This window comes from Bos taurus, chromosome 22, assembly GCF_002263795.3.
Source record: "Bos taurus isolate L1 Dominette 01449 registration number 42190680 breed Hereford chromosome 22, ARS-UCD2.0, whole genome shotgun sequence".
In the NCBI taxonomy this organism is placed as follows: Eukaryota; Metazoa; Chordata; class Mammalia; order Artiodactyla; family Bovidae; genus Bos; species Bos taurus.
Window position 1 is genome coordinate 43,548,641 of NC_037349.1, and position 20,733 is coordinate 43,569,373.

The 20,733-nt window shown below is 35.2% G+C and overlaps 1 protein-coding gene across 7 annotated transcripts in view; it reads left to right on the top strand.

Moving 5' to 3' along the window:
- Nucleotides 1-20,733, top strand: part of DENND6A (DENN domain containing 6A) — a 73,488-nt gene that overhangs the window by 17,313 nt on the left and 35,442 nt on the right. For all 7 annotated transcript variants that reach the window (XR_009492385.1, XM_010817805.4, XM_059880071.1 and 4 more), the window contains exons 3-12: nt 1-43; nt 7,059-7,171; nt 9,380-9,460; nt 10,541-10,646; nt 11,236-11,315; nt 12,428-12,490; nt 13,285-13,340; nt 15,886-16,008; nt 16,516-16,611; nt 18,628-18,722. Coding sequence is in view for 6 of the 7 variants with exons in the window: in XM_010817805.4 (XP_010816107.2) it covers nt 1-43; nt 7,059-7,171; nt 9,380-9,460; nt 10,541-10,646; nt 11,236-11,315; nt 12,428-12,490; nt 13,285-13,340; nt 15,886-16,008; nt 16,516-16,611; nt 18,628-18,722 (856 nt within the window). In the remaining variant the exon portion in view is untranslated. The remainder of the gene's footprint in view (nt 44-7,058; nt 7,172-9,379; nt 9,461-10,540; nt 10,647-11,235; nt 11,316-12,427; nt 12,491-13,284; nt 13,341-15,885; nt 16,009-16,515; nt 16,612-18,627; nt 18,723-20,733) is intronic.

The window sequence follows — 20,733 nt, forward strand, 5'->3', positions numbered from 1 at the left end:
AAAACCAATATTTGCTATTTGTCTTTTCCAGATTCAAATTCAGGTAACTATTTTTCATGTGGTGTTTCTGTTGAATTTTATATTGAGAATACTGATTTTGTTCTTAATATGTGAAAATTAATTAAAATAGCATAGTAGTCTAGCAAAGTCATTTTCAGCCTAATGGATTAGTGATTTTGACATCTAGTTTATGATGTCTAGTCACATCTTATGTAGGTGTTAGTTGTTCAACTTTTAAAGTAACTATTGTCTCGTAATGAGGTAAAAGAGCATGGAGCAATAAACTGTTGAAATAATAAGCCTGAAAATCAGCAACATTGGTGTGTTTGAGGATTTATAGGAAGTAGTTTTCTTTTAGTTCCAAGAACTCTGTAAAAGTAGGGATTAAAAAATATCAGGGTGAACATGGTTATAAAGCCTGGCCATCAGTTATTTGCAAAAGTTTATATGAGTTAGTATATATAAAGCATTCGGAATAGTGCTTGACTATAGAAAGTATTTTATAAGTGTTTGCTATTATTAAACGGTTTTGCTGGTCTCTTTCAAACTCTGTCTTTGTGTGACCCTAATTGTTGAAATCTTTCAGGTTGCCTTTTGTGTTTCACTTCAAAATAGTTTTTCAGGCTTAGAGTGACCAGAACACAACTTCTTAGACCACACAGTTAGAATACTGTGACTCAAAGGCACTTCAGACTCCTTTTCCTTTTGTGGTTACTTCTAATATCCTGTTAATTTAGTTTAGATAATCTGATTTGGGAGACATGACATTTTAGTTTTTTAAAGCATTTTCTCTTTTCCTTATAAATGCTCTAGAGATTTTCTCTAGACATTTCGAACTCAGCTTTCATGAAATATGTAAGGAAAAAATAATTTAGTAAAAAAAGATGGCTTTGAGAAATTCCAGGAGGACTTTTGTTGTGACCTGGATTAACAGACTCTTTTTGCATGTTTTGCCTGTTAATGAAAGGATGTTAAAGCACACACATGTAGTTCTGATTTAGTGAGTGTTGGATTGGACTTCCATGATTAAAGGTCAGCTGAGTTGTATGGATTACAGGATAAACAGACTTTATGTGATTGGAATCCCAGTGGATTACACTGCACACTCTTCTCTTTCAGATCATTCAGATCATGGCTGGTTTTCATGGCTGTCTTTCACCTCTCTACATGCGCATCAAAACTAAGAAGTTAATTGGATAGTCTTTTGTAGTTTTGTAGTCTGTATATGAGTCATTTTCTTATTGGAACGTAAACTCAAGTGTAAATCTGGAAAATGAGAATTTGTTCAGGGAATTCTCTGGCGGTCCAGTGGTTAGGACTCCATGGGGCCAAAAAGAAGAATGTGTTCAGTATTTTAGGCATTTGAATGACCCACGTATGTTTTGTAAAGCCTTTTTTATAGGCTGCACATCAAATGAAGTGTGCTTCTTTTTATTCAAAATATGGTTGGTGCTTAGAAGTAAAATCAACCTTGCCATTTTAACAGATGAATATTAATCTAGACAGCAAGAGACTCTGCATTTTGTATATATTTGAGATCGCTATTCTCAATTGCGATTGTCCAAATAGTTTGTTTCACTTGTGCGTTCATTAAATGGAAATTGAAATCAGTACCATGCCAACTTTGGAATGGATTTGATTTTTCCCAAGATAGCTGAATTGTTGCAGAAGGTGGAGTAGAGCAATCTCTAGGAGAGAATCATAATCTAGCTTTAGTTTCCATGGTGCACACTCTAAAAAAAAGCAAAACAGCATTTAGAGTCTATGTTAAGTTATACAGATAAAGAAGAATTGGGGATTCTCAGTGGGAGGATTTGGCAGTCCACTTCCTTCCCCCACTACCAATACACACACCTAAGGTACTGTGACTTGAGAAAAAAGTTTTGTTTTTTTGTTTTTAGATTTCAGTCTTTTGTTCCATTTGAATGGCTTTTATCTTTAGGAACCTATGTTTAAAGGATGGTTTCTCTCTGATAAATATTTGTCAGCTATTTTTCTCATTATTTACTATAATATCATTTGGATATATGCATTCCTGATCCTTAGGCTGTGATGGATAGCCAAGGACTATAATCACCATGTTCTAAACCTGACCAGAGGGAAAACTCAGCATTAGTAGAGAGTTTCAAGTAAAGATGAATCCAAGGGAAAGATTAATCCTTATTCTGGATGGATTAGACGTAAGATAGTATTTGTCTCAACAGATTTTTTTTTTTCCTCTGTAAACAGCTGGGATATCGTCATGTATTTTACACTTCTCAATAGTGAAAACAGTTCTCCTCACATTCTCACACTCATCTGTGTTGAAGGACAGTTTTGATTTTTAAAAAATTTCCAATCTGTTGTGGACCAGTGCTTTTACAGAATGCTATGCACATGAACTTTTAGAACCATGAAAAGGGGAAAAACCATATGAAAGTCCGGATTTGTCATGGGAATATCAAATTGCTGTAAGGGCTTCTAAATGTGTGCTCTCAATTTGAGTTTTTATTTTGTCATGTATTGTAACAAGAGTCAGTCTGTGGACTACACTTTGAGAAGCTCTGCTCTAAACTCCTGTTTCTCAGCATGTCCAACTCTCATCACAAAGAGAGTAACCACATAGAGTTGGAGGCCAGGAATGGAGCTCACGCTTAAAGTCTCATGTTTTCTTTTATTAGTCTTACTCTGATCTGCTCTATAGCTGTTTTCTGCTGAAATAAAAATACTCTGAAGTTGTCTCTTCCCTTTAGAAAAAAATATGTAAGTTTTTTTCCCTCAAATCTCAAGTAATATTTTTGATATGGGAAAGTGTCTTCTGTTTACCTGTAGCTTTGCAGGCTTGGTTTCATTGGCAGATGTAGAAGATAAAATCATCTGTGCCCTTGATAAATAGGAGGAGAGCTGTTTGTGGCATACTGCTTGGTGTTTGTATGGGAGTTGCTGAAACTGACAGGACTGGCCCAGAAACCAGTGAGTTCAGCAACTCTTCAGTCAGAGGGGTACTTTTTAGAAGGATTTTTTGTTTTTTGAGAGGAGAAAAGAAACTTTTGATTTGCTCCAGTTGGCAGTGAAGTACCATAAAAAAAAGATTTATGAGATACAGTTCACTCTTATAAAATGTACGATTCAGTGATTTTTAGTACAGTCCCAGAGTTGTGCAACTGTTATTGCCTCAGTCAGTTTTAGAAAATATTTATCACCCGCTTCATGCTCCATTGTCCTTCTCTTCCCCTCCCCTCACCCAGCCCCAGGCAACCACCTGTCTGCTTTCTGTCTCAATGAATTTACCTGTTCTGGATATTTCACATTAGTGGAAGTGGTGTTTTGAGGTCCATTTTAACTTGAAAGAACCAGTATGATATAATAATGCTCAAGAGTATCAGCTCCAGATTCAGACTTCTCAGGTTCTTCTTACTCTACCATTTAGCAGATTTATTTCTTCGGATGATTACCTAATTTTTCTGTGCCTCGAATTCCTCCTCACAAACAGGACTAACAGTGGGAACTTACCTGAGAAACATGAAGACCAGATGAGTTAATGTATCCAAAATGTTCCTGACAGTGCCTACCACAGAGGGAGCACTCATTGAAATGGGCGCTCAATTCATGTATTGAGCTGGGGGTGGGTGGAACCACTTCTGAAGCAGACAAAATAACGACAAAGTTTTGACCTGGAATTCTGTTTGATTTCGCTCCTAACAACTTAGTTGTTTGGAAAAGGATGTTGGAGGAAGGCTACAGGAACTTTCTTGATATAAAGAATGTCGGATTATTCATTTGTTTTCGAGGCTAGTAAAGATTATGTTAGATTAATTAAAGTAGAATTTTCCTCAGGCTTTGGGGGTTTGCTGAGCAAACCTGCCATTTCCTTATTACCTGCTACTTTTATCAAGGAAAGGATTTTTGTTGTTCTTAATCAAGAAGCCATGTAAAGGCATATTTTCTTTGGAGAGCTGCCATTTAATCTTAAAATTTGTGTAAATTCTTTATTCCTTTATTTTAATAAAGAAAAAGTAATTTCCATTTACTTTTTCCCATTTTTTGTTAATAATCAGAAAGCTGTGGCACACATTGCATGACTTTTAGGTCTTTTTGGATCTTTATAGATCTTCCGTTTTCTTAGTATATTGGGTAAGATGCTTGGAATTCAGTAGAATCATAGGTTGGTTGTGGAACTTTATTTTAGAATTATCGAACATAACTGCCGAAAGTGACTTTTAGGATGCCTCTTACTTTTGTTGACAAGTCACTTAGGCTAAGTAACCTGTAGAAGGTTAATTATTGATGGACCTGGGACTACTTCCCATTGATCGTGACTCCTTTTTCCTCAGATTGTAACTTTTCCTTCATGTTCACAGTCATACTTCACCATCATTCATGTGTAATCATATTTCTTACGTAGGGGTTCACTCTATTATTAAAAATAGGCAAACTGGATGGGTCATACTAACAAGGTAGATTTATTTTTGATGAGGTTGTAGGGTATCAGGATTGCCCCACCCTCCACAGGTATTGTTTTCTTAAAGGCAAATATAAACAACCTGGTTGCCCATCCGTTATGCCTCTTTTCCTGCCCCGTTAATAGTGAAGTCAGGATTGAGAACAAAGGTCTGCCCAGGTAAGGGGTTGATATTCCTTTAGTAACCTTTTGTGTGTGAAGGGACAGACTTCTGAAATATGAAATGGTAACCATTTACCTCAGTTCACAAAGACATTGGCTAAAGCCTTTGTGACCTGGTGATCTAGCTTCCTGACCAGTTCTGTACAACTTGCAGGTACAGCTGGCCACTGGGAAATTCTTACAGCATGCCCATGATTTGGAATGGAGCTGGGTGGGTAGGGATGAAGGCCTGTGGGAACTTAATTACTTTCTTTGCATAAAGCTCAGCATCCCTTCAGAACCTATATTTCTCTTTCTTAAAATCCATTGCATTTTCTCTGCTGTATCTTGCTAAGTGTCTCAGAGAAATTAGTGTGTACTTCTCAGTGGATCTTTCTGTCTTCTAAAGAGAAAAGCTGAACCATCTGTGTATAAATCCGTTGGACTAAAACAATGCTAGGAGTATTTTCCATTATTTCTGGTCTCATGTGTTTTCCTTATTATAAACCGTCAGCTGTAACAAGTAAAAAAAAACTGAATTGACTCACTCTCCAGTCCTCTTTGTTTCTTCCCTTCTCCACCAAAGAAATACTAGTTTCTGTAATTGCATGTAGGTATATAAACTGAGTTGCTTTTTAAAAAACTTAAACGTAATATCAAGCTGGGCTTCTCTGATAGCTCAGTTGGTAAAGAATCTGCCTGCAATGCAGAGACCCTGGTTTGATTCCTGGGTTGGCAAGATCTGCTGGAGATGGGATAGCCTACCCACTCCAGTATTCTTGAGCTTTCCTTGTAGCTCAGCTGGTAAAGAATCTGCCTGCAATGCAGGAAACGTGGGTTCGATCCCTGGGTTGGGAAGATCCCTTGGAGAAGGAAAGGCTATCCACTCCAGTATTCTGGTCTGGAGAATTGCATGGACTTTATAGTCCATGGGGTTGCAATGAGTCAGACATGACTGAGCAGCTTTCACTTTCCCTTCTTTTATGAGAACTTCATGTGCTAAAGAAATAGAAGTACTTCTGTGTATAATACTAATATACTAATAATAGAAGTACTGCTGTGTGTAATAATGGTAAGAAACTCTTGAGCACATTCTGTATTTAATCTTATTAGTTCTAAATACAGTAACTAGGAAGAATCTGAGTGACAAACTGCTTCTTGTGTCTTTTACTTTTTAGAGCATTTACAGTTTTTTGTAATTATTGCCTGACAAAGTAATGTTTTAAGAGGTTTGCTAAAATGATTAAAGTTTTAAACCTTTATTTATAATTGAAATGATTAAAATGGAAAGTCTATTACTTGAACTCTTCCTGAGTCTGCTGTATCTTTTTTTTTTTTAATTCTCATTGTGAAATATAAAACTCACACAAGGTCAAGAAATCGAACTTTGCCAATACCACAGAAGTTGTCTCATGTCCCTTCCCAAACACTATTTCCTTCCCCTCTCCTAAGGTAACCACTATCCTTGATTCTTTTTTTCTTTTTATTAAAACATTGTAATGTAATTTTAATAATTTATACTCCATTTACAGTTATTGTAAAATATTGACTGTATTCCTTTTAATGTACAATAATCATTATAGCCTCTCTCACATCCAGTAGTCTATACCCCCCACCTTCCCACTCCCTCTATTCCCCCCACCCCTCACTGGTAACCAACCTTTAGTTCTCTGTGTCTGCAAGTCTGCTTTATTTTGTTAGTTTTGCTTACAGTTTATTTTGTTTTTTTCCCTTCTACATAGAAATGATATCATACAGTGTATGTCTTTCTCTATCTGACTTACTTCACTTATCAGAAAACCCTCCAAGTCCATCCATGTTGCTGCAAATGCAAAAAGCTCATTCTTTTATTCTGGCTAATATTCTATTGTGTATATGTGCGTGTGTGTGTCACATCATCTTTATCTGTTCGTCTGTTGATGGACACTTAGATTGCTTCCATACCTTGGCAATTGTAAATAATGCTGCTGTGAACACTAGGATGCATGTAGCTTTGCAAATCACTGTACTGATTCTTACAGTATTAAGTTTCTTGCTTTTCCTTACAGTTTTATCATCCAACTGTACATTCCTAAACACTATAGTTTGCCTGCTTTAAAAAAAAAAAAACTATATAAATGGATTTGAACAATTTGTGTTCTATTGTATTTAGTTTCTTTTGCCCATTATTATGTTTGTGAATCAACATTACACACACACAGTTTTCAAAAAGTTTTAATTACATGGAGAAAACGGAATAGGAAAAACAGTAGAGGGACATAAGATGTTTGTTTTACTAATGACTTTGCCTCTAACTAGAAAAGATGGCTTTGAGCAAGTCACTGAATCTGTCAGGGTCTCCTCCTTTTTCTTCTCTAAAACATGATAAAATGGGTTTCAATATGATAGGACCTCTTTAGCTCTAAAATATAGTGAAACTGGATAACTAATGTTATACTGTGCTGTCCTTAATTTCTTTCATTTTTGTTTTCATTAGGTTGTCTTGGAGATACCCAGTTTTGTTTTAGATTTCGACAGTCTTCTGGGAGGAGGGTGTCACTGCATTGTCTCCTGGATCAATTTGACAAAGATTTACCAGTTTACTTAAAGGTTGGAAAAGTAGTAATAGAATAATGTCCATGTGAGAGGAAACTTTAGGACCGAGTTACCTCTTACAGCATTCAGAAAAACTGTGCTTTTGTTTTCTTACCGTGTTAAACTGTTGGATTTCCTAAGTGAATCTGATTCATTAGGATTTAGTATGTGAGTGAAAGAGACTTTTTAAAGTTATTGTTCTTAAAACATATTATAATGCCATTGTGAATAATAGAAATTAGAATGTTGAGGTAATTTTCTTTCTTGTTAATAGCTCTTTGTTAAATGTGGAAGCAGGGTGAATATCACCCAGAGTTAAAGATTCCCTGTGGTAATCCCTACCGGCTTTACAGTACAATTACTGTTGTCTCTTTGATTTTTAAATGAGCTTTGGTTTGCAGTTATTGTCTGCTAAAAACAATGCTAATAATTCAGATGGTTCCAGAATTTCTGTTTGGTACAGTGGTTCACACTTTAACTACATGAAGAATCATTCTATCTGTATGTCCTACTAGCACAGCCAATAAGAACTTGACATCTTTTCCCTCAAATAAGAATTTACAGCTTACCTTCCGTGTTCTACCAATGACTCTAATCTTCCAGTAAGCAAAGCCTTTAAAAAAATGTCTTTAAAATCCTTTAAAATGTCTCTTATAGCCATCTCATCCTTTCCATGACCTTGGCTATCACTACTAACATATTCTTTCAGCTGCTGATAGCTTGTTTGTGTTCTTGGCCTTGTATCAATAAGCATATATTATCTTACTAATAAGATTTCCAGATGGCTCAGAGGTAAAGAATCCACCTGCCAATGCAGGAGATGTACGTTTGATCCCTAGGTCAGGAACATCTCCTAGGTGAGGAAATGGCAACCCACTCCAGTATTTTTGCTGGGACAATCCCATGTACCGAGGAGCAGGGGGTGCTGCAGTCCGTGGGGTCACAGAGTCAGAAGTGACTAAGCACACATGTCTTATTAATCCTCCCTATATTGTTCTGAGACAGTTCCTTTTGCAAACTTGAGGGCTACTGAGGATTACAAAATTCGCCCAAAGACACCCATCTCCTGTCTTTCTCAGTGCAATATATTTTATACAGTGTTCCTAGCTAAAGTGTGCATAATATATTACATAAAACAAATCTAAAATGATTACCTATTGCTTAATGAATAAAGAGCTAATGATAGTACTGTTTCCTGGTTCTCACTTTTTAGGCCTTCCAAGATAAAACTTTACCTTCTGAATTTCTAGCTTAATCTTCTTTCTATACATGTGTCATATTTTAGCTAAATTGAACTATAGCTTTTCCCTGAGGTAGCTTGTATTTTTTTGTCTCTGCATGATTTTGCTCAAACTCTTGACCCTCTAAACCTGAAATGTCTTTGTTTAAGTCATATCTATTCTTCAGTACCTAATTCAAAAACATCTGCCTCTGTGAAATCTTTACTGATCACCATAGACAGGTAATCTCTTGCCCCTTGGCAGAAGGGAAAAAATACTACTTTGTGCTTTTTTCATGGTACCTGCCCTCCTTTTACATAATAGTCATTTTTGTACTTGTCTTCTCTCTCTTAGTTTGTGATCTTAAGGAACTATGTCTTATGCATCATTTTATCTTCTCTAACACAATGCGTTATTCAAAGTAGGTGGTCAATAAATATTTGTTTAAAGAATAACAAGGAACTGGGCCAGAGTTTATTCCATTAGGATGTAAAAATTTTGCAAGTTTTTTGGGAATGTAATTGCCTTTCAAATTGTATGTTGATAAACATTGCAGTGTTTCATTATTATTGGGTGAAAAATATAGCAGTATATGTAGGACTCAGATTAACAGTTAACTCCTTTTAATTTCTCTCTTGAAATTTTCTATTAGAATACCTCAAAAATTGTAGGCAGATTTTTAAAACATTAAGTGTACCATTGGGGAAAACAGAATTTGATTATTTTCAATTTCCGTTAACTACCACAGATGTAAATAAAGAATAAAAACATTAAGTTATAGAAGGTTGGCTTTGTACATTAAGCTATAATTATTTCATCTTTAGGCAAGTTAGCAGGTTTCTATCTGGCAGTTATTATCATGATAGTTGTTTACTTTGGTGGAAAAGTATAACTAGCTTTTTGTGTATACTTCATATCTCAGTTTGAGTTTATAAAGGAACTTGCCATTAATAGTAAAGAGTTGATATATATGTATGTTTTTAATGTGTCACTTCTTTCATAGAAAGATCCTGCCTATTTTTATGGATATGTGTATTTTCGACAAGTTCGGGATAAAACTCTAAAAAGAGGCTATTTTCAGAAGGTAATTTTCATATACATTAGTGGAAACATTTTTACATCATGGTTAGAAGAATAGAAATTATTAGAATGAACAGTCTTTAAAGTTTCATATTTCATCTTTAAACATACTGGAATTTATATTTTATCTTTTTTTTTTTTTTAGATTGTAGACATCTGCCCTTAAATTTTTAACTGCTATTGAATTTTGCCTTTCTGCTATCTATGTGCTAGATTCCTGGCAGTAAGTTACAGTTACTGTATGAAACTTTCAAAACTCAGAACAATCTGTTTAATTTTCACATTTTAGAATAAGGGAAAGAATGAACAGATTGTGATATAGTTACAACGAATAAAAGTCTGCAGTATGTTTTTTTGAAGAGCCACTAAATATGCTTGACCAACCTCTTAGGCATTACTGCTCCCACTCTAAATGTATAATTTTTTTGTTTCTAAATATATATATATATAAATATAAGTTAGTTCCAGTTTGATCCCAGCTGACAGGGAGGGACACACTGTTACCTACTGTAATTAGAGCATGCCCTGGCCGTGTATTGATGCTTGGTGGAAAGATGAAAAGTAATTTTCAAGAAAAATAGATTTTTTTAAAAATCAGCATATTCTATATCTGAAGTGATCACAGACTATAAAGTGACAATTTTTAAGAATGTGGCTAAAGCCATTGAACCCTAAAATATAACAGCCATAGGTTTTAGTTTGAAAAAGCATCATCATTTGCATTTTCTTTATTAGGAAGAGTTTATCTGGCTAATTCCTAATATTGCTTTGCTGACAAAAATAGTAGCTAGGCTTTGAAATTATCCACGATACTGATTTGTTTATAGGAAATTCTTTTTCCTGGAGAGCAGGAAAATCTGTGACTATGTCTTTATGCTCTTAAAATGTAGTAATAAGGTTAAACTTCAGTGTTCTGCCATTCTAGTTTTACATTCCTTTTAACTATCTACTGTCAAAGCCTTTTTATTTTCAAATCCACACTTTTTGCTGAATTTGGCTTGTTAGTAATTGGTTACATAAGAAATGACAAACTTAAATTATAGTCATAAGGAAATTAAACACTTGTTTTTTTTTTCCCTTGCAGTCCTTGGTTTTAATCAGCAAGCTACCTTATATTCATTTTTTTCACACTGTGCTCAAGCAGATAGCACCAGAGTATTTTGAGAAGAATGAACCTTATTTGGAAGCAGGTAAGTTAAATATTGTATGAGTTATGTTCCTCTATAAAGGAGTTTTAAAATTTTTACTGGAAATAAGTGAAAAAAGATCAGTTAAGAATTTTGAGGGTTATCTGATGGAGAGATATCAAACTATGCTTCTGGCGTATTTACCTACAAACAACACAGACCCTATCTTTTATTATCTCCTTTTGAAATACAGATGATGCTTATTTTTTGGATAATAATGAACAAATATTGAGTTGCCAATTCCGATACTTAGAGTACTATTAAACAGAAATCCTATGTCACTTGATACAGAAAGAAGACTTCCTCTAGGTTGTGTGCTTTGTAGCTGATTTTAGTAGTAATAAATAAGAAAACTTCTTTTAAAACCTATTCATTTCAAAGCATATGTTAGCCAGTTTGTATCCTAGAACATTGGTGTGTATCTTGTGAAATACAAGTTATTTCAGTTCTTTTGCCATTTATCTTCCATCCTTCCAAGTGTATTTTTTCTGCCATATAGAAAGCAAAAAGTGGAGTTCTAATTTCTAATGTTCCATTGTTAATATTTTAGTATTTCCACTTATACTAAAGAAATATTTTACTATATTTTCAGCTTGTAATGATGTTGATCGATGGCCTGCACCAGTGCCAGGGAAAACATTATACCTGCCTATTATGGGGGTAGTAATGAAGGTAATGATAGCTTGTATTTCATTTGTCTCTTTTTTTAAAGAACTGTAGGAAGTTCACGTACGCATTTTGCTTTTTAACTCCCTAATAACGTTCAGTCGCTTTGCAGCTTTCACTTCTTTGTCCTTGGTGTAAGGAATTACAGAGGTACCACAAAACTGTCACACAACTCCACAGGGCACCAGTCTGTTTTCATCCTGTAGAGTGTGAGGATGGTGGTGTTATTCTTAATAATATTTGTAAATGTGAATGCCACCTCCTAGAATTGTACAGCTTCATGGTCCTCCAGAGATGGATGGTATTGCAGAGCACGTGTAGAATTGAGTATGAGTTAGTAAACTTTAAAAGAACAGGATGGGGAACACATGTATACTAATTAAATAAAAATTAAATAAAAAAAAAAAAGTAAAAAACAAATTAAAAAAATAATAAAAGAAATTAGGAAAGCCATTGATTCTCAGTCTTATGAAATCTTTTTAATAGCATCTGGGTATTGTTCTCTATTAAGCTGTGTGGTTTTTGTTTTTAATATAATGAGTTAACATTTTGTTCTCAGAGTTTGTGTAAATGTGCTCTAAGTGCTTTTGCCATTCATTTTTAAGTTGGGCTTATTTTTGGCGATGTTCTCTCTTCAGATGTCCTCGTTTCTGTTCTGTTTTTCCCCCCCTCCTAAATAATCAAAAGTTGCTCTGGGTTGAGAGTTCTCATGGTTCCCTGTGAGATATATCCCGTAGTTTGGCAAGCCTGAGAGGGTGTGTTTGGGTGTGTGTATATTAATGAAGCAAAGACTGGAACAATAAGCAGGAACGGTATGTAGTTGATGTCCTTTTCTGGTTTTCAGCACGTTTGCTTCTCAGTGGGTTAGTGATTTCTATGTGTGGGAATGTGGAGACCTTGGTTCACTTACCTTCTGCTGTGACTGAAAATAAATACAACTTTTATTTTGAATCTTACAAAAGTGTTTTGCTTTCACGGCTTTTTAGGCATTGCTGAGTATACCTTTCAGCTTCAGGATAGACTGAGTGCTTCTGATCCCTTCTTGTACTGTCACTCACAAATTACTGTGTTAAAAAAGGTCATTCTTTTGTAGCCAGAGTTATTTTCTTCTTTTTCAGGTCCGGATTCCCACATGTCACGACAAGCCTGGGACAACTCAAATAGTGCAGTTAACTCAGCAGGTAGTATGGTACTGTGGTAGAATAATCCAGCATATATAGTCTTTTTAGCAGACATTTTCAACTAGCAAATTTAGAATTTCTTAGATTTATGTTACATTTCTGAATATCACTGAAATATCCCATTAAATAATTTTTAATGAATTGATAATAAGCTTCCTAATGTTGCTCTGTTTTTGTTGTTGTTGTTCTTTCTCTGGTAGACACTGGAGAACTCAGAATTTATACTGTAATTGTGAGGAAAAGGAAAAAGCTATCTTTTGAAAAAGATTAAACAAGGTTTGATTCTAACAAAACCTCTAATCTTAGAAGAATGGTCAACAGACTTCTGTTTGGGGAAACTTAATCAAAAGGATTATGTAGTTATGATTGCCTTTCATTTTCCCCACAGTTACATTTGTTTGTGGGTGGGGATGAATTTTTCATTTGAAATTATTTAACTGGTGTATTAGCACTCCTTGTTCTTTGAATTAAATAAAAATGGAGAGCAATAGGAAGACTAATTTTGCCTGTTGTATATCTCAACTAGTATTATGGAAGTATTTCATACAGTTGAGAATTAATCTGACATCTGACTACTGGATTAATGCTTTATCTGTGGAATCTGTGTCATCCTTGACCTTCTGCTGTGTTAGGGGAGACTGATAACACCCATTCTCTTTGTGGCTGCTTCTGGAGGAAGAGAATCCTAAAAGACAGAGAGGGCAACATGGCTTACTGATCATGAGTTAGATTTTAAAAACCAGTTTCTGTAAATTTCAATGACATCTTGTCTATTTGTCTTTTTTATCTCCTAGGGAGATGCTCATATATCTGTTATTTTACCTACTGTTCATGAAGTGGATCTTTTCAGGTAAAGAATAAAAAATTTTGTTAACTTCCTTGTCTCATTTGCTTTATGATATTGTTATTAATTTCTTTAGAAAATGAATGTTCCTATATCAAATGTGGGAAAAATTGGAAAAAAACAAATGATTCATTCCTGACTGCACATCATTTTCTTTGACTCCTAAGGAACTTTGTGTATGGACAGAGTATTATATGGTAGAAACAATTTTTTTTTTGTTTGGTTGGGTGTGAGAACAGTAAATGATATTTTTTTTTCCAGGGATGGCTTTTTTGGGGGACTTGCAGGTAGATTGGGAGCATAAAGCTTGATTCTCCAGAATGAATATAAAAGTCGTGCTAAAGAAAGATTTTAGCATTTTAGACATTTAGCTCTGTCATTTCCCTACAAAGCCCTCATTGTAGTAATTAACACTGCAGTTAACTTAATGCGTACCACCGGTGTCTATTAAAGGTTTCCTCTCTTGAATATTTAATACTTATCTCCCTCTCAATAAAAACCACTTTGTATAACAGATATTACCAGTACAACACAGAGCTTTCAGAGACTGCTTCATCTTGTAACTGTACTTCCTATCTGTTTGTGCCTTTACTAATAACATATTGAGGGCAGGAGGAGAAGGGGACGACAGAGGATGAGATGGTTGGATGGCATCACTGACTCAATGGACATGGGTTTGGATGGACTCCGGGAGTTGGTGATGGACAGGGAGGCCTGGTGTGCTGCAGTTCATGGGGTCGCAAAGAGTCAGACATGACTGAGCGACTGAACTGAACATATTACTATACTTCAGAGAAAAACTAGTTTGCAACTTTGATGCCTTAAGGGCATCCTGCGATTAAAGTTAGTTGGTCAGATGTTTTTCATACAGGTCTTTTCCATTTTTCCTTTGCTTATTTTAAAATTTTATATATAAATTATTGTTTAAAAATTATATATATAATTATATACATTATATATTTTTATAAATTATATATATTCTACTTTTCTGTAAGCTCATGATTATTTCAAAATTTTATGTATTTACTTATATAAAATTTATGCATCTATATAAAATTTGGAAACAATCACAAATGTACAGAAAAGTGGTCAGTACAGTACAGAAAACTTTTTTTCCTAGAACCAATTTATAGTCAGTTGGAGACCTGATGCCCCGATCATCCCTTAATACTTTAGTGTCTATTTTCTACAAATAAGGACTCAGTGCAGCCATAAACATTGGAAAATTAATAATGATAATACCATCTACTACTGAGATCACATTCAAATGTCGCCAGTTGTCACAACGGTATCTCGTTCAGAGTTGTCTGTTGCATTCAGTTGTCATGTGTTTTCAGTCTCTCTTAGTCTGGAACATTTCCTCAGTCTTCCTTTCATGCCCTGACATTCTTGTGGATTACAGGACAGTTATTTTACAGGAAGTCCCTCAGCTTAGGTTTGTCTGGGGTTTACCTGTGATTAGATTCAGGCTCTCTATCTTTGGTCGGGAGATAACCAAAACTTGCCTTCTTACTGATAATGCTCACTTTGATCATTTCATTAGTTTGGCGTTCCCCAGCCTTCTCTATCGATATTTTCCCTTTTGTATTGTTTTTATTTTTGTGGTTTTTTTTTTTTTTTTGCTCTTCCTTACATATCTTTTCTTGCCTTTGAGTAGTTAAAATTAACTTTCCCTAACTTCCAGCTCACAAATTTGTTTCATATTTTTATACTTAAAAGTTACTTGTTTTTTTTTTTCTTTCTTTTTCTTTGTTGTGTGTGTATGTTTTCAACTAGGTAGATCAGTTGTGATTTTTATAAATAGATAAGTAGTTTTCCTCTAATCTACTAGGAAAAATTTTGACCTGGCTAGGAGGAGATGTAACTTAGGCTAGGTAATGTACCAGAGTTTTGTTCCTATATGCTTCTGTCTAATTCCAGGGCTACTATAAAAATGTGCAGCATTTCTGTAGGGAGAGGATCTTCCTAGGAAATCATTCTGTTGTTTGGCATTAGAACCCCACTCCATTGTGATTTCTTTTCATCCATCCTTTAATGATGAAAGCATTAACATTGAAATTAAGTACATCTAGTAAATATCCTTTAGAAAATTAATTTTTTCTTGTTTCCTTCAACATACTTAAGAAATTCAAATGTAACAAAGCAGTATTGATAAACTAGATGTACCATCAGTTCATGTACCGTATGGTATAGTAATTTAATAATTATCTTGTATGCTTTTATTGTTAGCCATTCTGTGTGTCAGTATATTACATTAATATTGTAAATATTTACATTAAATTTTGTAAAATTAAAATTTACATTAAATTTTATATTTAATTTACATTTAATTTTGTAAAAATTGGAATAAAATCACTATATATTTTATGTGGATAAAAGGAACTTATATCTCTATGCATCACCATATTCTGTGTAAATGGATTTGTATATCAGTTCAAGGTATATATAGCTATAAGAATTGTATCAATATGAAGTTTTTAGAATCACTATATAGGAACTTAAACCTTGAATGGATAAGTAAGACTGTCTCTTCTGTGTAAACACCTTCCAGGTGTTTCTGCCCAGTTTTCCTTCATAGTCAGATGCTTTGGGAGCTGGTGCTGTTGGGTGAGCCCCTTGTGGTCATGGCACCGTCACCATCAGAGTCTTCAGAGACTGTATTGGCACTTGTTAAGTGAGTATATTTGGTTCCTGGTGGTGATAGTTACAACACTTTACCATCTGTGATTGTTTGCACACTCATTGCATCGATCTACACAATAACCCTGTGAGAAGGTAGTACTCATTATAGCACCGTTTATTGATGAGAAAATTAATTCAGGCTCCATTAGGGCTGGAACCATGTTTTGTTTTTTTTCTGAATAATAGGCATGCTCATACACTCACATAAAGTTGGCACCTGATAGATACCAGTAGTGTGAACAGTCAGTGTCTAGTAAAACGCATGTAGTTAGTGAATGACAGAGTCAGAGTTTCACCCAAACTTCTCTTAAATCCAGTGTGTTTTCTGTATTTTAGCCACTCGGTAATTACATATCGCCATTGTCCTGAAACAAGCTTACCATTTATTGAAACAGATAATGATCTCAGTGGGGTAAACTCTGTGTATAGAGGTTTTATAGTTACTGTGTAGGGCCTTTAATTTCTGTCCTTTGTTTCACATGTGTTTCTTGCTCCACAGCTGTATTTCTCCATTAAAGTACTTCAGTGATTTCCGACCTTATTTCACTATTCATGATAGTGAATTCAAAGAATATACTACCCGTACTCAAGCCCCGTGAGTAAACAAAATAACTTTTATTGACTAAATATTAACCTTTATAACCAAAGCATTTAGAATTATTTTTGGTAATAATTTAAAAGTTTAAAATTTGAACTTATTGCGAGATTGATTTTGTAAAGGTACTTTTGAGGAGCAGCTGGTAATAACTTCACATTTCAAGAGTCAGTATCTTATTTTCTGTAAATGATCTGCTTTACCGGTGGAAGCCATAATTGTTATTAATAACTACCCAACTGTAGTTTTAGTTCTCTTTGTTCTTTGCTTCACGACCTCTTACAGTATCAGTTATCTTTTCTTGCTCTGTAACTTCCTTTTCCTTCCCCTTCCTCATTGAATCACCATACAAACATATAAAAATTCTTCTCAGTCTATAAAAGGGGAAAAAAAATATCTTGCCTTTCCCTCTTAGCTCTTGCTCTATTGCTCACCTTTTTTTCATAGCCTAGTTTCTAGAATAACAATAAAAATTTCCATTTACTGTCTCCACTTCTTGGTTTCCTAGCTGCTTCTCAATTCATTGCAAGTTGATTTCTTCGTCTCTGCTGAAGTTGTTTTTGCTGAGGTTAAGAAGACCCTTCTCACTGCCTTGAACCTGTGGACACATTATTGCCCTGTTTTTTCCTGCCTTCCCTTTTCTCATGACATTGAATCCACTGACCTTGAAAACACTTTAATCTTTGATGCCATCTCACCTGACTGTCTGGTGGTGCACTCAGTCTTCTCTGCAGACTTCTCTTCCTCTGCCAACCCCTTAAATGTTGGTGTTCTCCAGTATTGTGTTCTGGGTTCTGATTTCAGACTGATAATTCTTTCTGAACAGTCTTATCTGTACCCACGGTCTCTGTTAACCCCTACATAATGAGGACTGAAGTTTGTCTTCCTAGTTCAAATCTTTGCAAGGTCTTGACCTCTATCCAAGTTTTTGTTTTTGTTGTTTTTTACTGTGTTGCCACCTGGATATCTTAATGGCACCCAAAACTAAACATGTTCAAACTGATTTCTTTTTTGTCTCCTCATTTTTTCCCCTAGTTCCATGCCTCTTCCTATTTTCAGGAAGGAATGGTACTTCTTTTTACTTAGTTATCAAAAACCTGAATTGTCATAAATTTCTCCTTTTTAATATGCTCCACATAAAGTTTACCCAAATTCTGCCAGTTCAACATCCTAAAATATCTCTCATAAATTTGTTATCTTTTTCCAAAGCTCTTTTCCTAGTCTTACTATTTCTAGTCTGTTTCATATCTGCTGTTTCTTTTCCCCAAACTTCTTCCCCTTTTTGTAGAGCATTTTCCAAATCCCCCACCCAAGTGATCTTTCTAGTAAGTACATTTTTATTTATGTAACATTCCTCTATTTGGTTCTCTAGTAGCTTCTGTTTGCCTACAAGATAACATCTAAATTTCCTAGCATGTAAAGTTGGTACTTAGTGATCTGGCTAGCATCTGCCCATCTGCTTTCATTTCAGACTGTTCACGCTTCCGGCTTTGTGCTTTAAGAGTGCTGAACTATATGTAGTTTTACAAGTAGACCATGATCTCACTTCATGTCTTTGCACATACTGTTCATTCTCATGTATCACTTTTTTTTTATACCCTTGACAAAAAATTCCTGTCATAACTTATATACTATTATATATCAACTATACTTCAAAACAAAACTCCTATTCATCTTTCATATCTCTGTACACATGTCATTGTTTCAGTGAATCTGTCCTTTAGTCCGCTGGCAGACATAGTTTCTCCTTTGTAATTCTTGTACATTTTATATCACCTTCACTATATTCTAATTTCTGATATTATAATTGGGTATGTATACCCTTTTTCCTGTGTGGTTTAAGAAAGACCGTGTCTTTTCATCTTTATATACCTCATGCCAAAAATAGTGCCTGGCATGTAGTTGGTACGTAGTACCAGTGAAGGAAAAGATTATCTATTGTTCACTCAAAATAAATTGTAAACTGATGGGACATGCATTTTTTGGTGACTTTGGCTTTGTCCTGTTTTTATGTAGGCCCTCAGTCATATTAGGAGTGACCAACCCTTTTTTCGCAAAAACACTCCAGCACTGGCCACACATTATTCGAATAGGAGACCTTAAACCTGCAGGTAAAGTTCTTGGTGTTCTTGTTTTAGTGTGTAATGTGGATGAGCAGGTTTGTTTCTTCCTGTTTGTTTTCATTGCTTGGTTACTTTTTAGTTATGTTGATGGCAAACTTCTTTGAGACAACTGGAATAAAGCCTTTGAAGGAGAGCATGACTTCCAGTTAAAATATACAGGTTCTTAAATGTGTAAGCCATCATGTCCTCCTACCAAAAATGCACCTACAGTGTTATATGAATTAATTATAACAAAATGAAACCTCAAAAATTTGAGCTACTTTTTATATATATATTAATATAAGCCCAATTAAACAAGATTTTCCCAACACTGCTTGAATAAAACCTTAAAGAAAGTTCAAGTTACTCATTTTAACACAAAATTCTCAACTAGGAATTGAAAACAAGAATTAAACATTTTTGTGGTACTGATACTGATTAAAGAAGTGGCCACAGGCTGTGCTTTCACTGAAAAAAAAAAAGACATGTAGTACCTTTCTGTGGGCTTCGCTTGTAGGTCCATCAATAAAGAATCTGCCTGCAATGCAGGAGACCGGGATTTGATTCCTGGGTCAGGAAGATCCCCTGGTGAAGCCAATGGCAATCCACTCCAGCATTCTTGCCTGGAGAATCCCATGGACAGAGGAGCCTGGCGGGCTACAGTCCACGGGGTAGCAAGAGTCGGACACGACTGAGCGGCTAAACCACCACCACCTTTCCATGGTGCCTTTCCATTCATGTTTAATGAATGTTTATTAAATGAGTAAATAAATTCTAACCATTGGCAATTTTGTTAACCTAAATGACAGTTTAGTGGTACCTCTGACATTTTCTCACTGGACATTCTTGAATTTTCTATGCAAATAATTGAGATGTGAACTGTCCAAAATGTTCTTTTAATGATATTAGGATATGTTACTTATTAAGACTTTTCTTTTGGTATTATGGGTATTATATTTAATACATTATTTATTTATTTTATAAAATATCCTTCCTGGAATATAAATAAATCTGATAGACATATTAGAGTCAGGAAATAACATTTTAAACCCTGTTATTTACAAATATTAGACTCAATCTTAGACTGAAATCCTTAGAAGCCTTAAGAAATAGGGGAAAGGGCAAAGGACTTTACCTTGACAGTCAGTTCTGTGTGACCTTTAAACCTTGGATTCTTTGTCTGCTGGGAGAATTAAACACAGTACTTAATTCATGGCACTCTGGAAATGTCAATGTCATGATCCTTTGACATTTCATTAGTGTTCTGCCTGATAATTCAGAGCACAGCAGTGACCAGAGTCTTATCTATGAGAAGATATGGAAAGTTGGTTTTTATTATAATTTAATCTTGATATGTACTTTCTTATTTTAGTCCTATTAATCTATGCCATTTGATTAATTGTAACATAGTAGACTATTGTTTCGGAGAAGGCAATGGCACCCCACTCCAGTACTCTTGCCTGGAAAATCCCATGGATGGAGGAGCCTGGTGGGCTGTGGTCCCTGGGGTCGCTAAGAGTCGGACACGACTGAGCGACTTCACTTTCACTTTTCACTTTCATGCTTTGGAGAAGGAAATGGCAACCCACTCCAGTGTTCTTGCCTGGAGAATCCCAGGGACGGCGGAGCCTGGTGGGCTGAGTCGGACCGACTGAAGTGACTTAGCAGCAGCAGCAGACTACTGTTTATTGTCCTTTTTCAATGAGAAAAGGCTATGTGTTGGGGATGTAAGTATTATTATTAGAAGCTTTTGAAAAGATCATTGGTAAAGTGGCATGAACTGATGAGCCTGCTTAACTTTTTAAGAAAATGCCAAACTGTTTTCTGCGGTGGCCCACCATTTTACATTCTTAACCAACAGTGTATGAGGGTTCCTATCTCTTCATGTCACATCCCTGCCAACATTTGATATTATCTCTTTCTTTTTTTCAAAGTGGGTTTGAAATGATGGCTTTAATTTGCCTTTTCCTAGTGACTACTGATGTTGAGTATCTTTCCATCTACTTATTAGTCATCTGTA